We start from the raw sequence: 18,149 nt of genomic DNA on the forward strand, positions 1-18,149 counted from the left end.
ATGCAGTCTCAGCCTGAAACCCTTTAGGTCCTCTTCTCTGTCCCCCCAAAGTGAGACCCTGCCAGCCTCCGATCGACTTGCTCTCTTGATGCACAGGTTCCTGTTTTAACTCTATCGTCGAACAGTGTAAAGTACTCAGGAACACGTCTTGAATTGTGTATCCCTTCCGTTATGCAATTCTAGAAAGTTCATTGTTTCCTAAACGCACGGACTACTGTAGTAAATCCAGATGTTAATGTAACGCTGGCTCCCTGCACCGCGCACCTATTTTGCGCCCGCGGTGTGCCAAGGTGACACAAAACTCAAAAGCTACACTACTGGGTCACCAAGCAGAGGTAGACAGGGCCTGGATTTGGGAGGCTGCACAGCCCCAAGCTGGATAATAGCGTCCTGAAGCATAGGGCAAAGGTTACATTATTCAGAGTGCACAAAACAGTCTGATTTAAGTTCCAACTAAGTGCCTAGGAGGTTAGAGGGCATCAGATTGTCAACTCCAAGTGACAAGAGGTCCTGTCAGCTTTAGCTGCTTTTAGTGAGTTTCTTTGAGCTTGGAAAAACATGTCTAAATTGTTTGTAGTTAAAAGGCTCTGAACCACCAGGCGCGGTGGCGCATGCCTGTAATCCCAGCAGCTAGGGAAGCTGAGGCAGGGGGATCGCGAGTTCTAAGCCAGCCTCAGCAAAAGCGAGGCGCTAAACAATTCAGTGAGACCCTGTCTCTAAAATAAAATAGGGCAGGGACAGGTGGCTCAGTGATCGAGTGCCCTGAGTTCAATCCCCGGTACCAAAAAAAAAAAAAAAAAAAAAAAGGCTTTGAAGGAACTAGTGTGAACAATTGAAAACCTTCCCCTGATTGCATGGTTCACAGCAACAGGTACAGTGTTTGGAAGCAGCAGCTCTGGACTCAAGGTGCCTCTTTGTGGTTTGAACTTAAACAATATTAATTTCATCCCAAATTAATTTACTTCATTTCTTTGGGCCTCCATGTGTCATCTGTAAAAGGATATTGATACTTACATCCTAGGGTGGTGGTTGTGGTGGTGGGGAGGAGTGCGGGAGGATTGGGATTAAAAGCTCACTGAAACACTTAGAACAGTGCTCAGATAAACTTAGTAAATATTAACTATTATTTTGTGTTGACCTAAATATGCCCTTTCAATCAGTTACATTCGTGGGTAAGGTATTTTAATAAATCACCGGCCACTTGTAAGTGGAAGCAATTTATAGAAAATTGTGAGCAGATGATGGTGTTCCTGGAGTGCTGGCTGGCCTCTGCTGTCTTAATTACCTCAATACCATATCCATCCTAAATAAATGCAAATCATACCCTTTGACACATTTCCATTCTGTTCATTCCACATCAAAACCAAATGAAAATTTCACAAGAAACAATTAAATCTACATTAACATTTTTTCCTTTCTGTCCCTTAATTTTCTGTGTATTTATTTTATATCAAGAACACTTGGAGCTGGACACAGAGACACACGCCTATAGTCCCAGCTATTTGAGTGGCTGTGGCAGGAGGATCGCTTGAACCCAGGAGTCTGAAGCCAGCCAGGGCAACATAGCGAGACCCCGTGTCTTGAAAAAAATTTTAAAAAGTAATGGACTTTATTTCTTTTGGGGGGAAAAACATGAAAGAAAGAAACAACTTTTATATTGAAATTGTGTCAGAACTCAGAGTAGCAAAGTTATATTTCCTGAAGTTATCAAATTACGCACAGTCCAAAGACTGTTGGCATCCCATAGCCAAACAGGTTATTGTGTTAACTGCAGCAAAGTTATTAGTGGTATAGAAATTCAAAATCATGTATATTTTTGTTTATGCTTGCACTTAGCTCACTCAGTTAATTTTCAAAGGTAAGGTTCAGCTCCTGCTATTAATAACTTGGTATAGTCTAGTCCAGTTTTCACTTTCCTCCTTATTCTAAAAGTACTTCTACCCATTTTGAAAGCATTTCTGCAGATGGAAAAAAGAAGGTAACAAATTAGGACAGATTTCTTCTTTCAAAATTAAAACTAATACTAAACCAAACTACAATCCAAAACATCTTCACCAAAATTAACTAGAGAGAGTTGGTAGTTCTCTGAAACTTGTACAAATTTTATTTATTCATGTAAATACTAAAATCACATTGAAAAACACCTTCAAGTTAAGTCCCACACCACCTACTATGGAAAATTACTATGGGCATCCAGTCCCTTTGATTGAACGTGGATAACAAATGAGGCAAAAGACATGGTTTGTGATGAAACTTATGATTCAAACACTAAATGTTTTCAAGCTTTAATAAAGTATATATACCAATTCCAAGTACCAAGCATGATATAAAAATTCAAATTCATGGATTGACTCTTAATAAGCATCAAAAGCAAATTCTTTTCACTGAATCCTATCTTACTCTTGCACAATGCATTCAAAGATGAGTTACGATTAGGGGAAAAAGTGTCCGTTGAATGCATCATGTCTAAAATGCAATTAACATTTCAAAATCACACTTAAAAGGGAAAATGCCTGAAAAGTTAACTCTATTAATAAAATTATTTGAAACAATGTTATCCTATGGATAAAAATACACTTCTTATATATACATGTAGATTTCTACATGAAAGAAGGGATTCAGTCCCAAACGGAAAAGGACTGATCCTTGATAAAGACATCTTAGATTGCCAAACTGATGTGATTATCACTCTAAGGAGAACTGAAAACAAAGATTAAAAAGGCAAGTTAAAGGAAGGATAAAAGTTTAGTCACCTACTCCTGAATAGGGGCAGAGTTGGGTGAGAAGCAGGAGATGAAGGCAGAAGACATAGAAATAAGACAAAGAAGGCTTCAACTCTGACCAGAAATGAATGGAGAATCAAGCAAAGTTGAGAACAGATATGATATACAGTTACAGTTGAGAGGCTTGAAGCTATAATTTGGTGGTTATACTTATAGAAGCCCAATTATCTTAAAATGGAATTAGACAAAGCATCTAAAATTTAATGGAGAGCCAGTATTAGAGTGACCAGATAACTCAGCATGGCGTTATCATTTTAAAAACTTTTCCAAATCACATCAAGTCACCAGAAGATCTCTGATTCAGATCATGTTCTCTGAAGCTGAAAAAGTCCCCGACTGGGAGAGACAGTGCGGGTCTCCAAAAAGAAACCTTGCTCAGATGCATCAGTACCAGAAACTCCACTGGACCCTAGAGAGGCCCTGAATCTTGGACTCTTCAAAATGACTGGACCAGGTTTCTTCTAAGTAAAACATCCTACTGTTTTGTGGACAATGAATTGAGATTGTTTAGAACAACCCCAATTTTGGTTGGGAAGGCAAGGAGAAGCGAGATAAAGAAATGTCACAGAAATTCATGCAAAGGTAGAACATTAGAGTTTTTGCTTCCTAATTAACGCTGTACACACAAGTATCCTGTGATGGAATTTGCCTGAAAGTTTCCGTATCCTCAACAGATGAGAATGATTGCATTGTCTGAGATCCTTGATCAGTGCAAATCACTTCCTCTTCTCAAAGACTAGGTTCTTTTACTGCTTTTCACCCAAATCCTACACTGAAAGACAACCAAGGTGCTAAATATTATCACCAGTCAAGTTAGGCATGATTGAAGAAAATAAATTAACCTTGAAATAAAGAAGATGTTTCTGGTCAAACTTCAGACATATCTGACTAGAAATTACTGGCCCCACCAGGTTAAAGATGAAGGGAGGCCCTAAGAAGTCTAGAGAGCTTATACACACACAAGTGAGTGTCACTTTTTTAAACCTAGTTTTATTAAATATTGCTTCTTTGGGATGTGTTTATAACAACTCCCAGAACATTTTCATGTAAGGATTCAAAGCGGTCATATTAAAATACAGCTCCAATATAAAGTTTATCACAGTTTTACAGTATTCAAAAATGACAGACCTGCCTTAAAAAACAAAAATCAAAAAAAGGACTATTACACCCAAAACATAAGAAAACAATTAAATAAACAAGTTTGGCATTTTCATAACTTTATAGTATAAAACAGAATATTAAATCTATTACTGGCAAGCGGACACTCATGAATTACCTAATTTGAAATGTGTCCCATTTAAACACACTATACAAGTTCACTATACAAAAGATTGAAGGTCTTTTTGATGAAAGAAGTGCACCCTGAAAATTTTTGCCAGTTTAGAATATTTATCTCTGAAAATCAAAAAAGTCCTTTTCCTTTTTTAAAACTGAAGGCTGAATTCAGACTTTTTTGTGTTGTTTTGTCTCATTTGTCAGCCTTCCTGGTTTAAAAACAATAGTGTCTATGGACGCCCACCAGGGGGCAGTGTAAGATTAGCCATTAAATCACGAACAGCTGCAAATATTGTGCATTCACCTGCAACAGAGAAAAATGGTCATTAGCTATTCGCAATACAGGAAAGATGATGTTAACACACCGGTGGGGGAGAGGGGAATTAAATATAAAATTAGTAAGAACTTAAAAGAAAGACTAACTATTTCACTGTTCAGATTATAGAGGACTAAATTGTGGTGTGAAGAACTAGATAATATTTGGTTTGGGATCCGTTTTGTTCTCAAGAGAGAACAGTGGGAAAGTCCCACTTAGGTATGAATTTAAGAACATACACCAAGGGTTCTATAGAAATAATGTTCCTCTGGATAAGCCTTTAAAATTGAGCTTTAAGCTAAGGTTTAAGGCTTGTGCATTTTGAACCTAGAATGAAAAGATCGAGTTTATACTTATGTATTAGTTCTAATTTCAGTGGTGTCCCTCTAATGTTGCATTAAAGGCCAAATAAAAATGTCTATGACAGCACTGTCCAACATAACATTGTGAAGATGGAAATGTTGTGTATGTGCACTGTGGCTACTGAGCCCTTTTAACACAGCCACTGTGACTGAGACTGAATTTAAATTTTAACTTAAAAGGTTTGTTTTCATTAGATTGTCACATCTAGCTAACTACAGTTATATTGGACAGTGCAAGTACAACATCTATTGGAGATTTCTCCCAAATTTCAAGGAAATGGTCAACTTCTGGAGTTCAACATTAAAATTCAATTAAAATCAATTAGCAACCAAAAGGAGATTTTTCTTAGAAACACTTTACCCCAGGAAAGTGACGGGTGTGGGAGGAGGGCAGAGGCTTAAGTAGGGCATACCAGCAATTTAAAAGATTTGTTTGTGGGGAGGGGGAGGGGGTACTAATGGCTCATTCTATTGATTTCCCCCTCACCTCTCACTTCTTGTAAATATTACACATATTAAAAATCATAAACCAAAAGCTGAATCCCCTGCACTAGAGCATGGTCTGACACTGTGGTGGCTGAAAGTGGGAGCACTGAAGAACTCATGTGAATCATGGCCTCTGGCAAAGGGCAGGATGTGCGGTGACCCTGTGCAAGTTACTGCCAACCTTCTCTCCAACCACTGGAGAATCAAGGCACAGAAAGAAGGAAATCCAAGGTTTGTCCAGTCAAAAGGGGAAAACAAAAAGGAAAAGAGAAACACGTCTACAGTATCTAACCAATTTCATAAATAAAAAAAACAAAATATCTCACCAATTTCTTAAATAAAAGAATTAAGATATGTGTGTGTGTATATATATATATATATATACACACACACATATGTGTTTGTGTGTGTGTGTGTGTGTGTGTGTATATATCTTTTTAAAAAGTACTTTCATTGGTAAGTAGAAAATCTTGCTTGATCCAACAGGATCAAAACATTTTCCTTTTCATTTTAAATTCCACAAGACATAATACATAAAAACACATAAGATAATGATAGCCATCTGCTTGTGAAGGAAGGGTTGTTTATTATCAAAGTTCTACTGGGCTGGTACTCTGAGAATTCTAATGGCTTTGAACTTTGACTCTTGAGGGCCTATTTTTAGCTCAAAGAAGAGAGAAGTCAAAGGATGAAAGCAGAAAATTGTAAGAAGTGGAAGAAGTATCACAACAAAAGAAGCACACCGTTCTCTACTGCCCAGCGTATTCCTTAGAAACTAAAGTGAGAACTTGCCTGTGTACAACATGGGGAAACAAACGGTTAAAAATATCATCTCATGATTCCTAAAACTGAGGTACCTAAAAATGTTTCAGAGAACAACTTTCCCTCATTTACCATAATTTTGTTAGCAAACTATGCTGAGATACAGAGGACTTCCTTAATATTAGAAACAAGCAAAATTTTCATTGATATTTTCTTAATATTAGAAATGAGCAAAATGGAAGAAAAGTTCCCTTTGCTGAGCTTCATGTTCTGTAACCGCAAATTTAGCACTGCCAGGAGTTACGTGTTAAGCGTAGGCTACTCCAGTATGGAAGGGACCTTGTTTATCTTTCTAGAAGCATTCTGGTTTCCTCGGAAATGTTCAGTTTGAGAGCTTCATTGTGCACTTGGTGAAAAGGTTCACTTGCACCCACCTGACACTTATATAAGAAGCCCAAAAAGCAGTGATGCCATTTGTATCAGCTTTTATTCTTCACAAGACATTTAGAAGATACAGAACTTTTAATGAGAGTATTCTATTCATGATTGAACCATGAAATATGAGAAACCAACATGCATTGCAACTTTGTGATGTACAGAGTGGCAGATATTGATGGTAGGGCAGGAATTCACAGCCATGGAAAATTCTATCATCCTAACCTAGGGCTTTGTGGCAATGTGTGCTATAAATACAAGCTTCTGGCATTAGCAATTGGGTCAGTCCCAACAGTAGATCACTAACAAAAATAAAAGTCCAGGCAGCAGAGAAATGGACAAAAATGAAGAACCAGTGAGAAAGGAAGACAGCGACAGGCAGACATTAAGAGGGCCACGGCAACCAGAGCTCTACTCCTAGGGAGGGACTGGGGTGTAGGGGCAGGGAGGAGAGGAGAGAAGGGGTGTCTCTCAAAAGAACTTTGATAACATATATGCAATAGAACATCGTCTACTGGTCATGTACCTTGTCGCGGTGGATTCATCTCTGCAAACCTCTTCAGAATGTTGCTGACCATCATGGGAGCAGCAACAGAAGAGTTCTGCTGTCTGGGAATGTCTGCCTGCTGAGTTGTACCTGAAGCCATGTCATAAATGATGGGAACTATAATACTAACAGGTTCTTGGGGAGGGACCGATGTTTTCTGAGTTAGTTGAAGCTGTAGATACACAAAGAGAATAAAAACAGAAGGAAATAAAACATCTGTCTCAATTTCTCAAAGGTCATATCATTTACTCTACTTTCACATTAACTAGCAAGGACCAGAAAATTAAATATGATAAGAAAACTGACAACTGAATATTATGGTTAAGGTGAAACTGTGTCAGGCAATTACCTAGTGGAATACATTTCTATAGTTACTAAGGGAACCAGGATCCCATGAAGTCTAAACGGACAATCAAGGGACCTGGGCCTCTATTTGGCAGTAATGAATGATTCATGCAGTTATCCAAAAGTTGCTCAGACACCCCCATCTGGCACTTTTCTCAGAAGCTCTGTACATACACACAGATGTGGGTGGTACTTACAAAAAATAGCATTTTGGATTTCAGCACCACAGCAGGTGTCCCAGGAGGTGCAATGGGCGGTGCGCTGGGGGGAATCGTCAGGCAAAACTGAACATTCCACTTCAGCTGTGTTGCCTGGTCAGGAAACTGTTTTGCAAAAAGAAGAAAGAAAAAGAAACATCATGATAAAATCATATGAACATTTAAAATCATACTCGAGGAGACTGAAACATTAGAATTTCACTTTACATCCAATTGTTAACAGAACATAAAGCGATGACCTGCATTTTTTCAAAAGAAATACAGACATGAAACAACTGAAAAGTCAACTCTGAACTTGTGTAATATGTTCCCTGTCCTTCCCTCTCACTTCATTGGTTCCCAAAGCCTATGGATTCAGCTTCTGCAGTGTCTCTGACACCTGACCTATTCCTTTCTTTTTTCATGGAGGCCACCAAGCTTAAGGATCATTACGTCTCCTACGGTTCCCTAACAGTCCCTTCCAGTCGCTGCCTCTCCCAGTCTATTAATAGAATATGTCAGTTACATATCCTGTAGTGTGATTCTTCTAATCAAGTTCAGAAATGTTTAGTGACATTTCCTGACGAGTGTATTCAAGGCCCTTCTTTTTATTTTTTTGGTACTGAGGATTGAACTCAGGGGCACTAGACCACTGAGCCACATCTTCAGCTCTGTTTTGTATTTTATTTAGAGACAAGGTCTCACTGAGTTGCTTAGTGCATCACTGTTGCTGAGGCTGGTTTTGAATTTGCAATCCTTCTGCCTCAGCCTCCCCAGCAGATAGGATTAAAGGTGTGCACCACCATGCTGTGGCAGCTCAAGATTCTTAACTGGTGTCAATCTAGACTTTCTAGTTCTGCTTCCAACTCCTTCCCTAAACAAACTAGTCTATGTGTTAATTGCAAATCATATCTGCTGGTACCTTTTTTTTTGGGGGGGGGCAGTACCAATGATTGAACCCAGGGTCATTTAACTACCAAGCCATCCCTGATCTTTTTGTATTTTTTAATTTTTATTTTAAAACAGAGTCTTGCTAAGTCCTCAGGTCCTAAGTTACTGAGGTTGGTCTCAAACTTGCCTTAGCCTCCCAAGTCGCTGGAAATACAGGAGTGGGAAATGGTACCTGATCCCCCTGGTGTTTTCTTAAACATATATTTACTCCTTTAAAAAGTCATAGATTTCTTATTCACATAAATAGTTGCTATAGTCCTATCAGATCAGAAGCCAAATGTTCAGACTATTAGCAAATGACATTGCTTCTCAAATACTCATAGTAAAACACCAACTAAAAGGAGGAATGAGGCATTAGAGTTCCTCAAATAGACACTGGAAACATTAAAACAAGACTGCTATAACACTGAAAAAATTATAATCAGCTGCCACCAGAATTCCATCTATATAGTTGTAAGAAATAGTTAAACCTACCAAAAGTACAAATATAAAACTAGGAAAAATATTTATAACTGGGTAGGGATAGAGCTAACTGGTAGAGTGCTTGCCTAACATGCAGGAGGCCCTGGGTTCCAACCCCACCACTACACACACACACACAAAGTTATAACTAATGTTTCAAGGGAGTAACTTCTGTAATATACACAGAGCTCCCACAAATTAGTAAGAGAAAGACCCAAAATCTAAAGATCAATAAAACTGTTGATAATGATGTGGAAAGCAGGCATTCTCATAAATGGCTAGTGTGAATATAAACTCACATAACTTCTAGAGAATGATCTGGCAGTGTCTATCAAAATTATAAATATACATATCCTCTGAGTCAGCAATTCATGCAAGAAATGGATCCTACAGACATACGAGCATATCCATAAAAAGGCTCTCTATTATGGCCCTGTTTGTAATAGTAAAATATTAGAAATCACTAAAATGACCGAAAGAGAAGATTGCTTAGCTATTTTAACATATTCATATAAAGAAATGCTAAGCTTTGTTTAAAAAGGAAAACACAAAGACACTCTTTATGTACCGATTTGGAAAAATCTCCAAGATTCATTCAGTGAATTAAGCAAGACAATATGTCAAGCTTGATATTCTGGAAATCATTTCCACCACAAACGCTAACAAATATTTGGAGTAGGGAGACATCATTTTAAATGCTGTTATGGGTTGAACTGAGTGCCTGAAAGATATGAAGTCCTAATTCCTAGTACCTGTAGAATTTGACTTTACTTGGGTTTTTGCAGATAAAATCAGGTAAAGATGAGGTCATTAAGGTGAGCCCTAATCCAATATGGCTATGGTCCTTTGTGAGAAGAAAAAAGACAGAGATACACACAGAGATGCACGGATTGCAGTGACAAATATACAAGCTAAGGAACACCAAAGACAGCTGGCACCACCATGCTAAGAGAAAAGCACATGACAGTTTCTCCACTAGATACTTCAGAGAGGGCATGGCCCCATGGACACTCTGATTTACGAACTCTTGCCTCCAGAGCTCTAAGAGAAAATTTTTTAAAATTTTTATTTATTTATTTTTTTGTAGTGCTGAGGATTAAACCCAGGGCCTTGTGCATGTGAGGCCACCACTCTACCAACTGAGCTAGATCCCCAGCCCCTGTTGTTTTAAGCCATTCAGTTTGTGGTAATTTGCTATAGCAGGCCTAGAAAACTAATACAAATGGACAGAGCTATGCAGAAGGAAAAAAAAATCCACAAAGACCAATACCAGAGCAAGAGCAGATATCTAGTGCTCTAAAGGGGGCTGCTGCCCATGCAGCTTCTGCTGTCTGTGACTCTGCATTTCAGTCTCAGCAGCTATTCATGGACACAAAATCCATGACCAACAAAGGTGGGGAGTCAGATCTTTAAAAAATTTTATAACACATAAATTAATGTGTATATAATATTTCATAATTAAATGGGGAAAAAGTACAAAATAGCATGTGTAAATGTTATTGCTTTATTTAAAAAGTATATAGGAGAGATGTATTGGCCTTTATGAATGGACTACCTCTGCAAAGAGAGGGAGCCACTGAGAACTCTGGTTGGACTCTAGCTGGACAGGGATGGAGAGTGAACTTCTCACTATATCACATTGTCCTGAATTCAAGAGAACAGAATTATGTCAATTGGTCAAAGATAAATAAAATTTAATTTAAAAATTAAGAATTAAGGAGAAAAATGGAAGAAAGTGGGCTGAGGATGTGGCTTAAGCGGTAGCACACTCGCCTGGCATGCGTGCGGCCCGGGTTTGATCCTCAGCACCACATACAAACAATGATGTTGTGTCCGCCGAAAACTAAAAAAATAAATATTAAAATTCTCTCTCTCTCTTTAAAAAAAAAAAAAAGGAAGAAAGTACATAAACAAGTGAAACTTAATCAACACTGCTCCCACCAACTCTAACCTCCTCAAACAGACCTTGCTAGAAAAGCACGCGTTTCTCCAGAACTTACCAGTTCTAGCTTCATAATATGCACACAGTCCCTGAGGATGTGCGTAGGTGCTCCTAACAGCTTCGTGAAGGCTATTAATGTATTGGCTTTAAAAGGTGGGCCTGCAACCTGTCGGGATAAATAAAGCTAGTTATTCTTCATTCCACCTTGACTTCTCTGTTTCATCAATTATATTAAAGTTATGCATTAACACATACTCGTGTTTCAAAGAATTTCTCCAAAACTTGAAGTTCATCAGGTTTCCACTGTCCTGCGTTTTCGGGTGTCACTTTTAGCTGAAGGGTCTGGTTGGTTTTGGGACTAAGAGCTACTCTGCATTTCAGGGCGTCAGTTTTAAACATGATCACTCCAGGTTCATTGGAATTTATCAGTTGCAGCTGCAAAACAAGAAGGAAGCATCAAATTAATATGAATTGTTTCAAAGAAAAACAACTAAGTAAACACAGATGAGAAGAATGAGGTTCAGAGAGCTGAAAGCTTACATGGATTTTAAGTGGCAGAACTCAGGCTGGGTCACAGGTCAGATGACTACTCGTTTAAATACTAATTTGTTCAAATTATGCTAAAACTTTTATTATTATCCTTTTTCCAAATCTGACATTTTAAACATTCACCAGTTTGACTACTGCATTAATACATACAGATATCAATAGCAAGTAGAAGTAACTAACATGTTTTGAAAGCCAAGACATTATGCAAAGGGCTTTTTCATAAAATATCTCAAATTCCCTCTACTGTTATTAGTCAGATTGATATTCTTCTTCTTCTTTTTTTTTTTTTTTGGACTGGGGATTGAGCCCAGAGGTGCTTAACCAGTGAGCTAATCCTCAGCAGCCCCCCCCCCACCTTTTAAAATTTCTGAGACAGGGTCTTGCTATGTTGCTGAGGCTGGCTTTGAACTTGGATTCTCCTGCTTCAGCCTCCCGAGTCACTGGGATTACAGGTATGCACCACCATGCCCGGATGATAGATACTATTATCTACTTTTACCAAAAAGGTAAAAAAAATTTGCCCAAGCGCATATTAGCAGGTGATATGGCCTGGCCACGAACCTAACTCTAGAATTGGTGCTGTGAATTATGAACTATTTTGTAAGGGAATCACCACGGGATCAGACGTCTTTTTCTATAAATGCTTTAACTAAATTCAATCGTTCATGCATTTTAAAAGGAGATTCATCCTTGTGATCATAAATAATTTCATTTCAATGGAGACTCATATTCAAAGTCAGCCCGTCTTCAAGGGCACTCTCAAGGGCAGACAGTTATTCCCACACCATTCTCTGCAAGGTCATATCCTCTGAATACTGTGGTGACCTATTTGTAGGTTCATGTTAGTCCTGTGCCATGGAAGTCACAGCACAAAAGATTATGAAATGCAGAAACATGTTAACACAAAAGAAAACAGAGCCCATTTTTAACACTAGGGCAGAATGAAAAGCATAATTCTAATAAGCTAGTTAAAGGAGGTGTGAGAAGCATCACTTTAGTTCAGATCCTTTTCTGAAGGACAACTCCGCATTCTGCTTTTGACAATCACTACTGAGAGGGTTAAGAGGTACTCATACCGTTTCTTGTTGAATAATTCTTTGAAGGTGTCGTCTCATGATGACTGATCCAAGGAATCTCTCAAGTGGGGAACAAAGGTAACTACCTGCCAGGCCGGGCACGAGACCTGGCGTTGGAGAGGGCAGCAGTAAAATGTTCAAGGCACTGTGAGTGAGGATGGTAGGTATGGACGCCGCCCAGGAGCGCTGAGGTAGTTTGCGAGGTGGAGGCATGTTTGTCGGCATTGTTTGGGAACCTTTGGGGAAGGAAAACATGTCATTTCAGTGACAAATACATACTATCTTTTTGTTTCCTGTTTTGCTGTGAATTATGAACTATCTTGTAAGGTTCATAATTATAACTCATTGTCATTCTAAATCATTTTGGACTGTTTTAGTTACTCCTTATGGTATTACAATCATTTATTAATTTCCTGCTAGCAAAGATGGTCATAATTATTCTCCTTCTGTAGCCAGGCTCCTTGCAAGTGACTTTGCAGGAACTCCTTGAGGGGTGCAGTCTACATCTCCACCTGGAATCTGACTGGCCTTGCAACTTTCTTTTGGCCAAAAGAATGCAATGGAAGTGACACTGGCCTAATTGCAAGCCTAGACTTATATTTACTTCCTCTCTTGGAACCCTCTCCGGTCACCATGTGAACAAACTTGTGATCCAGTATGAGACCACACATCCAGCGGAGGCCATCTCAGGCCAGCTAGTCCCCAATGAACACAGTAACTGACCAAACACACGTGAGCGAGCCCTATGGAGCTTGGCAGCCTACAGAATTGGGAGCCACTTATGATTGTTGTTTTAAGTACTAAAAGCTATGCAGCAAAAGCCAAGAAATACACTGGTATAATTCTTCTCCTCTGTGTTCATTTGTATCTTAAGGTATTGTCTATGATTCAACGTGGCAGCTAACAATGCAGCGGTCATGACAGAAATACTGGGACTCACTTTCTAAGGCTTCTGGAAAAGATATCACCCCTTTCTTACATTTTGCCCGATTCTGCAAATTAACGATTGTGAACAGATTTACTATGTGGATAAAGTTGAAGCTTTTAGGTATCCTCATTCAACAAGTAGGTCAACCTTCAAGTGTGAGGATGAAAATAAATAGGCCATTTATTGGTTATATTAAAAAAAGAACATAAAAATGTTGATCACACTCACTTGTTCCAGCTCGAGGGGAATGAGAAGCATCGGGAACTGGAGAATGTAGTGATGGGTTGGCGGGTGACATTCCAGGCAGACGTGTTGCTGGTGAAGGGCCAGACACTTGAGGGGACCCTGGCCAGTTCCCTGCTCGTCCACTTGGTGACACCATAGTGTATGGGGAGCTAGGGTCAAGAGTTCCTGAAAGAAGTAATCAGATGGTTCTCAAAACCCACATCTTAATAACCCAAAATTAGGTGACAGCATTCGAATCCTCAAATGCTGGTTTATTTTTTCTTTCAATAAGATATGCCATTAAAGCTTGATGTTTATTAACATGCCATGCATGAATCTCTATTTTATGTAGTTTATGTACTTTTCAACTGGATGGATGGAAGAATTTAGAAAAATATGTCTAAGAAAAGATAAAATTTACCTTCACATGAGCTTCTTTCTACATCATGTAAGGCATCACAATCTACTTTTTTTTTGTCACTATATGTGCTTGAAAATACTAAGCCAACAATCTTGAAGCTCCTTTAAGGAGAGAAATATTTTATTTTTAAACTAACCCCTAACAAATTATATTTTCATTCTACTCAGAGATGGACAAAGAGAGGGAAAGTTTCCATTTTCTTTCTTCAGCAAAGGCCCCCTTTACCAAAACATGAACCGAGATACAAGTTCTGAAAGCAGTGACTTCCTGAATAATTTATAGTTCATCCTACAGATGACCTTTGACATATTTATAGATCTTTGTCACCAAGAAAAACAGAAGACACTTCTACCTTACATGTCCGCGAGTAAATGGTCTTTACTTTAGAAAGGGTTCCATTTCACCAGTCATCGAAGAAACACATAGTCAACAATAAGATCCCCCTTTTCACCTATCAAAATGGCCAAGACCTTTTAAAATCTTAACACCCGCCCGTTGGCACACATGCAGGACAACAGACAAGAATGTACGATGCTATAGGAAATTCGTACACTTTCCAGGTGAGCAATTTGCAATGTTTCAAAAGCTTTAGAATTTCTCAGACCCTTTGAGACCAAGATGCCACTTCTAGGAATTTATTTAAGAAATAATCATGGATGTGGGCAGAAACAGCACCTTTATCTTTAACTGTAAAAAAAAAAAAGGAAACATTCTCAACATACAGTAATAGGATAGCAGTTCAATCATGGTATGCCCATGCAAGAAATACTATGAAGCCACACAGTACAATGATGTAGAGTTATTACTAACAAATACTTGCACAAGTATTAATGTAAAATCACAGGGGTGTGCAGCTTAAAAACTGAGGAAGCTCTTTATGTTCTGGTATGACACCATATTCATGATATATTGAATGAAAAAAATGAACACCCTACAGTACGCTGCCACATGTGTAAGAGGGATACATATTTGCTTGCATATGTATAAAACAGCTCTGCAAAATTATCAGAAAATATTAACACCAAATACCTCTGGGAAGAGGAACCAGGTGGTTGGTGGAATAAAAAGGAAACATTTCACTGACTACCTCTTCTGTCCTTTATTTGAATCCATCCAAAAAGTATCTTTTGAGTTATAAAGTTAAAAAATTAAAGTCACGGGCTAGGATTGTGGCTCAGCAGTAGAGCGCTCACCTCGCACGGGCGGACCCGGGTTCGATTCTCAGCACCACATAAAAATAAAGGCACTGTGTTGTAAATTTGTTAAAAAAAAAAATTAAAGTCACAAAGCAATTCATATTACCATTTGTGGGGGAGGTGTGTGGGGGGGGCGGAGAAGTGGATAGGTAGGGAGCAAGCAAGAGCCACAGACAGGTGAGAAGGCAGGAGAGCAAGAAGTACACAGGAAGGGCAGAGCAGGGCAAGGTGGGGCGCAGAGTTCAAAGCAGAGAGGACCCACTGGTCGTTCATTACCTCTGTGTGGTATGATTAGGAAAAACTGATTTTCTCCTTAAGCAGTTCTTTTGCTATTTCCTCAATAAACAGACACGGATTTAGCAATAAGGAAATTTACTAACAAAAATTACTTTCATGTCAAGCTCTTATGCTATAGCGATTTCTACGTGTGGACTCACCATGTGGACTAGCAAAACTGGCCCCTGGTCCTATTGAGATTCCATGCGAGGATGGGGGAGGAGTTGGAACAAATGACGCTGGTGATGGGGCTCTCAAAGCCCCACTGGGGGAGCTGGCGGCATGCAGATTTCCTAATAAAGGAAAATAATTATAGATGATCTTGCAGGACACCTTTTACGTCCTGTCCAAGGACCCCGAGTTAAAAATCTCCCTAAAGAAACAAGTGGTAAAGCTCCCATAAATAATGTAACAAAAAACTAGAAAGATTTCATTATTGAAAAAGAGAGCTCAATTCCATGGGCCCAAATTCTAGTTCTTATATTGACGAATTTAAAAAAAAAATCCAGTGTACTTTTTACTCACTCACTCAACGAGTAGGCATGAATGCCAACTTCATGCCAAGCACTGTTCTAGGCATTGGGGATGCAGCAGTTAACAAAAGAGACAAAAATTCCTGTCCTCGTGGAGCTTATATTCTAGTAGAATGAGAAAGACAAACATCTATGTCAGGTAATAATAAGAGCTATGGAGAAAACTAGAGCGAGTAAGGGGACAATTTCATGTAGTGGTGGAGATGAGTGCTGTCCTGTATATAAAGCTGAGAGAAGACCTATCTCTCTAAGGGGGCATGTGAGCCAGACGGGAAGAAAGTACAGGATAAGGCATGAGGACATCCAGGGATAAGATATTCCAGGTAAACAAAAGAGCTAGTACAAATGTTCCAGAGGAGGAAAGAGTTATGTGCAAACGGGAGGCAGCCAGTGTGCTGGAACCATGAGCAAGGGGCAGGGGAGAGGAGCCTGGGCGAGGTCCAAACCACAGAGGGACTTGTAGGCCACTCTAAGGACTTAGGGTTTGCCCCAAATGCGTGGGAGGCTAGTGTGAAGCCTGGAGCAGAAGTCGTGAACTATCTCCTGTCATAGCTGCTATGGGGAAATAGACTCGGGAACAAGGGAGAGGTAGGGATGAGAAACCAGTCAGAGGCAACTGCCGTAACCCACGTGAGAGAGGACTGGTAGTCGAATTCTGGGTAAAATCGGACAATAGAGCTGACAGTGACTAAATGTGGATCTGAAAGAAAGAGCCAGCCAGTTGAGTTTCCATGGTTTGGCCCAGGAAACAGGAAGTTAGAGGCTGCCATTTTCTAAAGCCGGATGTCTGTGGGAGGAGAAGGACTGGGCAATAGGGCAGCGGTAGGAGCTTAGTTCCAGCTCTGCTGAGTTCCAGGTAGCTTCTAGACTTTATATGCAAATGGTGAATAGACAACTAGAAAATATAGGGCTACAGTTCCAGAGTAACTGGAGACATGAACTTAATAGTATTTAAAGCCATAGGATTTATTTTAATTTAGGATTCGAAGGGGGAACTATGGCTACCCAATCTATTGAATGAACACAACATTAAAATATTTGTTACATTTCCATCACTATCTTAAACAACAGCAGGTTTCAAAGCCTCTACCACTATTAAGAAAATTTCAGGTTTTTATATTCCCAAGTACCTAAAGCAATATCTTATCCTCAGAAAATACATTGATCAACTTGATTAACCTTATTTAGCTATATGCTCTGGACAGGAGATTTAACTTCTCCATACCTCAGTTTTTCTCCATAAAATGGGGTTAATAACAGGACTTATGCCACAAGTTTGCTGTGAGGATTAAATGAGTAAAGTGCTTAGAATAGGGCTTGGCACACAGTAAGCACTATATACTTGTCTGCTAACATAAAGATTTCAAAATTATTTTCCCTTCTTCCTATGAAAAAACCATTGCAACACATATCCTAGAAACACAGTCCCCTAGGGTTCTGTTTCTGTATCTGCCTACTTCCTCCCTAGCAGTTCTTTCACCATAGACCACTAGTGCTCCTAAGAATTGAGCTCACCCACCCACTCAGGCTTCAATGACCCTGGACATGACAATAAAAACTTCAAGTCTTCATCTATGGTCCTATCATCTCTCTGATACAGCCAACTGCCTATGGCATGTCATATCTTAACTCAGATGTCTCTGGGAACTTACAAGCAACAGGTTCCAGAGAAACCACCCCCACATTGAAATCTGCCCCTCCACCACGCTTACCCCTTTCAGTTATGCAAATTGAACCCCACAGGGCCCTGCTTAAATCCAACAATGGATTTTCAAGGGGGAGGGGTGCAGGCAGGCATCTACAGGAAATAACAGTCAAACCCCTGCAGAATGCTCAAAATGCTCAAAAGCATGACTAACCCCTTTTGTTACACTTAACACACCTGGTATTACAGATGCAGTCTATTTATCTAGCAATCTAAGACAGAGGAAGCAGGTCACATACCCCCTCCTAAAAGGGGGGAGGGTTGAAATATTTTTTGTTAGATGAGGATTTTTAAAATTTCTTTTCTTTATTTTTAAACCATGCTACTGTAGTAATTTGAAGAGCCATGAGTGGCTAAGTATGACACACATAGTGGGG

The 18,149-nt window shown here is 39.3% G+C and overlaps 1 protein-coding gene across 2 annotated transcripts in view; it reads right to left on the minus strand.

Annotated features, from left to right (window-relative positions):
• Positions 1 to 3,297: 3,297 nt before the first annotated feature.
• The window catches only part of MED14 (mediator complex subunit 14), a 69,598-nt gene continuing 54,746 nt past the window's right edge, over positions 3,298 to 18,149 (minus strand). The window contains exons 24-31 of one of the 2 annotated variants that reach the window (XM_081276825.1): positions 15,696 to 15,827; positions 13,645 to 13,827; positions 12,489 to 12,724; positions 11,119 to 11,298; positions 10,922 to 11,029; positions 7,509 to 7,634; positions 6,946 to 7,138; positions 3,298 to 4,362 (exon numbers count right to left, since the gene is read on the minus strand). In XM_081276825.1, coding sequence (XP_081132951.1) covers positions 4,289 to 4,362; positions 6,946 to 7,138; positions 7,509 to 7,634; positions 10,922 to 11,029; positions 11,119 to 11,298; positions 12,489 to 12,724; positions 13,645 to 13,827; positions 15,696 to 15,827 — 1,232 coding nt within the window. In that variant the 3' untranslated portion in view covers positions 3,298 to 4,288. The remainder of the gene's footprint in view (positions 4,363 to 6,945; positions 7,139 to 7,508; positions 7,635 to 10,921; positions 11,030 to 11,118; positions 11,299 to 12,488; positions 12,725 to 13,644; positions 13,828 to 15,695; positions 15,828 to 18,149) is intronic. The other variant, XM_081276826.1, reaches the window with a different exon arrangement.

This window comes from Spermophilus citellus (assembly GCF_964194105.1).
Source record: "Spermophilus citellus genome assembly, chromosome: X".
Classification (NCBI taxonomy): domain Eukaryota; kingdom Metazoa; phylum Chordata; class Mammalia; order Rodentia; family Sciuridae; genus Spermophilus; species Spermophilus citellus.